Below are 3,509 nucleotides of genomic sequence, written 5' to 3'. Positions count from 1 at the left end.
AGAAAAACATCCTTCATTTCTTTGTAAGCGAAGCTCACAGAAACGATTTGATCTCAGATGACCAGGACCTAGAGACCAGCTACCTGAGTAGCTTGTGACAATCCACATCCTGAAGTGGATGATGTAAGGCTGCATTATCCGCATGGAGAGAGCTATTCCTATAAGAGGACCAGTCTGCAGTAGATGGTAATTTTTAGTGGAAGTTTCACACACTATTACTAGAATGAGGGAGAACTTACATTAGCATTCTAGACAAAGCAAAGTACAGGCATTTATAGTCTCTCAACAAAATGCAGATATCCACAGTTCCTGAATTGTCATGCTACACTGGCTGTCCACTTAGGACAAGCTCCGTTTCAGCAAGCAGTCATATTTGACCCCTGCAAAGGTGTCTTTAACCCAGCTGGAACTTAGCAGGGTCATCATTAGAGGCGTGAGAGGCTTCCCCTTGCAGCCCAGGGCCAGCTCTGCGCCCTGCTAGCCTAGTCCCTGCTCTAAGCCCAGCCATTGCAACCTGAGATGGAGTAGTTTGAGAGACTGTACACAGATCTCACGCTCCATGAGCTTTGCCTATGACAGCACACCTCATCTTGGAGCTTACTACAACAGTGTCAGAAAAGTGGGTTTGTGCTAGGAGAGCTGGAGCATGGGGAACCCTCAGCTATGTACAAGTACCATTTTTTGAATCATTCCCAGACTGGTAGCATAGAAGGGGTGGAATATCATGGATTTGGCCCAACTTCCCGTGAAACTGGCAAGGAGTGGCTGCAGATTCTGTAGGTAGAGAAGGATCCAGAGAAAGCATTATCACACTGCCAAGGCTGCAATTGCATAACTCGTTGCTAACTTCATATACTCACTAAAAATGAATATATTTTTCTATGTATTGAGGTTCCAAAGAATTTTTTAAAAAATAACTTTTAAAAATATTAACATCATATTAGCACATAAGCATACAGAATCTGTTCTGCCAAATTGAAGCTAGTCCAAGACAGAAGGAAAATAAAAATTATGCATGTTTACATGAATAGAGCAACCCTCCCTCCAACCCAGTTTTTCTGGTACTTCTTCATATGCAGACCCAAAAATCCATGCAGCAGCGTATCACAAATGCAACATACACTGACTAGCACTTTGAGAAGATTACCAACTGTTTGTAGTAAAATAAATACAATTTGGCAGTAAAGACTCTATCACAGCTTTGTCATAATTTTTTTCCACATAAATATCTAGATTCTGTTTTAAATTTTAGAAAGAATACATTAAATGCTTCAATTCTTCCTGCAGCAGAGAGTCTCATGTTTCACTGATGCAGATCCCATAACATCAAAAATAATTATCAAATATTAAACTCCATTATTAGGTCCATTGGTTTTTTGTTTGCAGTTGTATATTTATTACAAACAAAACCCTGAGGAATCTGTTGAGTCATTAGAAATACATCACCGAAATCCATACATTACATAATTCATCCCTCCTATTCAACAAGCATGCAACGCAATATTTATACCACAGATGTTTTCAAATGTAGTTTTATTCCAGTGACCTATTTGCAAGTCTTTACATACATTTCAAAACAACATTATGCAAACATATCACAGGACAGTACTTAAAGAATCTTTAGTATATACTCCTTTATAAAAGGGTTTGACACAATTGAAAAGTCAGTCCAAAAACATTACCAGGCTTCGTGATAAACAAAATACCATGAAGCCCTGTAACCTGCATGAGCGCAAGTATCCATCACAATGGATCCCTCTTCTAAATCCCTCTTTTAAATAAACAGGTTTAAATTTTGTTCAACAGACGAGTTTCTATCACGACACTGCCCATTTAATTTTGTGCTTTCCAAAAGGCAAGCATACTATAGAAATAAAATTCCCTCCCCAACAGGAGAGAGAAATTCAGTAAACATGTATTTGTTTCCCATTCCAGCAGAGGAATCCAAGTTCATTGAAATTCTTGTTATGGCTAAATCCAGCACAACCTGCTTATAACTTCTTCTTCTTCGTCTGTTCCCCAGAGTCTAGTTTACGTTTCTTAGCGGAAGCTGGTTCATCATCTTTTTCACCATCTTTAAATAAAAGACAGAATTAATAAAAGTCAACAAAATCAGGGTTTTTTTCTTCTTAAACACCATCCTTGTCTCAGAACAACTGACTTAACCACGTCTGAGATGCTTGGAAAAAAGACACAGTAGTGTTAACTGACAACATCCTCATTTTTGGAATGCAGACAATATGTGTACAGAATAGGAATTATTCCTGCTATTACTAACATAGACCATTGAGGATAACTAAGAAGAGTCTTTGTTATGGTACTGTACAGTACCTGTTCTGAAAAACTTATTATTTGAATATATAAGACAAAAAGCTAGAAAATCACATTTTGGAAGCAGGAAGTAATGTCAAGGTCAATTAACAGTTTATCTTCTTAGTCCTTGGATGAAGGCTAAAAGAAATGTGTAGGGGGAAAAAAAAAAGCACACAGAACAAATGGAGCAAGACAGAGACAGAAAAAACGTCACTGGGGAAGAAACATCCATAACAAAAAAAGGAGCAAGACAGCAAAAAACCCTTCCTTTTGAAAAGATTTGGTGACAACTTTACTAGTGAACCAAAACATTATCGTGTGTTCTGAAAGCCCTGAATTTCTTCTTCTGGTTTTGTTCTCTTGGTTGTTACTGGCTACTCTCTTTCTCCAGCAATTTTTAAAGAAAACAATTCCTCCCTCCTGTCAAATATTTCTTTATTTCCTAGACTACCATTACACCTTTTACCATGATTAAAAGTGAACAGGATAGTAAATATTTTCTTCAGTTATCTGTCACATGGACACTTTATTTAATTCCCCTCTTGGGCCCCAAGTTTTGTGAACATTATAAAAATAATGTGACCTACATCTACACCGAGGGTCAAGACAGCAGCGCTTAAAGAAGCTCTCATACTACTTTCTGTTTTAGCAGCACCCTGTTAGTTTCGTATGACTACAGTTCTACAGACTCTTTAATCATTCCCTGCTTCCGCTAATAACAATGGAAGGGGAGCAGAGAGACTGCTGGAGAGTCTATGTGAATTCTAGTAAAACCAGAACACAGGCACTGAAGTCTAACAACCATTTCTGCAGCCAACTACCACTCTGCCCTTAAGCAGCAGTGGATGCAGAAGGGGCCAGCAGAACGGCAGGGAGGGCCTCAGCCACAGACTGCTCACAGAATCCACCCACCCACCCAATTCGGCTCTTCATGCACACAAATTTGAAACACACACGCCTGCGCAAAGCCCAGCTGTTTTCGCCAGGACCTCCCCCGACTCTAGGGGTTCCTGCTCCTCATCCGGCAGAAACCTGGCTTTGCTGGCCTGCCGGGGCGCATCGTCGCCATTGTCCTCGTAGATGTTGGACCACTTTATGGCCATGTCGAGGGCAGGGGTCGGCGGGGGTTTCTTCTCAGGCGGGCTGTAGGTCTCCGGCGGGGGCACGGCGTTGCTCTTCCACACCTTGAACTCCTT

The 3,509-nt window shown here is 40.5% G+C and overlaps 1 protein-coding gene across 1 annotated transcript; it reads right to left on the bottom strand.

Moving 5' to 3' along the window:
- Positions 1-1,991: 1,991 nt before the first annotated feature.
- LOC104162312 (chromosome unknown open reading frame, human C1orf52) lies at positions 1,992-3,506 on the bottom strand (the record flags this gene model as incomplete). The annotated part of the gene is made up of 3 exons (XM_009701016.1): positions 1,992-2,074; positions 3,116-3,120; positions 3,313-3,506. Coding segments are annotated over 3 exons (282 nt in total), but the record flags the coding sequence as incomplete, so codon positions are not given.
- Between the last annotated feature and the right edge of the window lie 3 nt (positions 3,507-3,509).

The sequence above is a fragment of the Cariama cristata genome, unplaced genomic scaffold, assembly GCF_000690535.1.
Source record: "Cariama cristata isolate BGI_N322 unplaced genomic scaffold, ASM69053v1 scaffold8170, whole genome shotgun sequence".
NCBI classification, from domain to species: Eukaryota; Metazoa; Chordata; class Aves; order Cariamiformes; family Cariamidae; genus Cariama; species Cariama cristata.
Note: the sequence above shows the minus strand (reverse complement) of the source record. Positions and strands in the feature narration are given on the sequence as shown.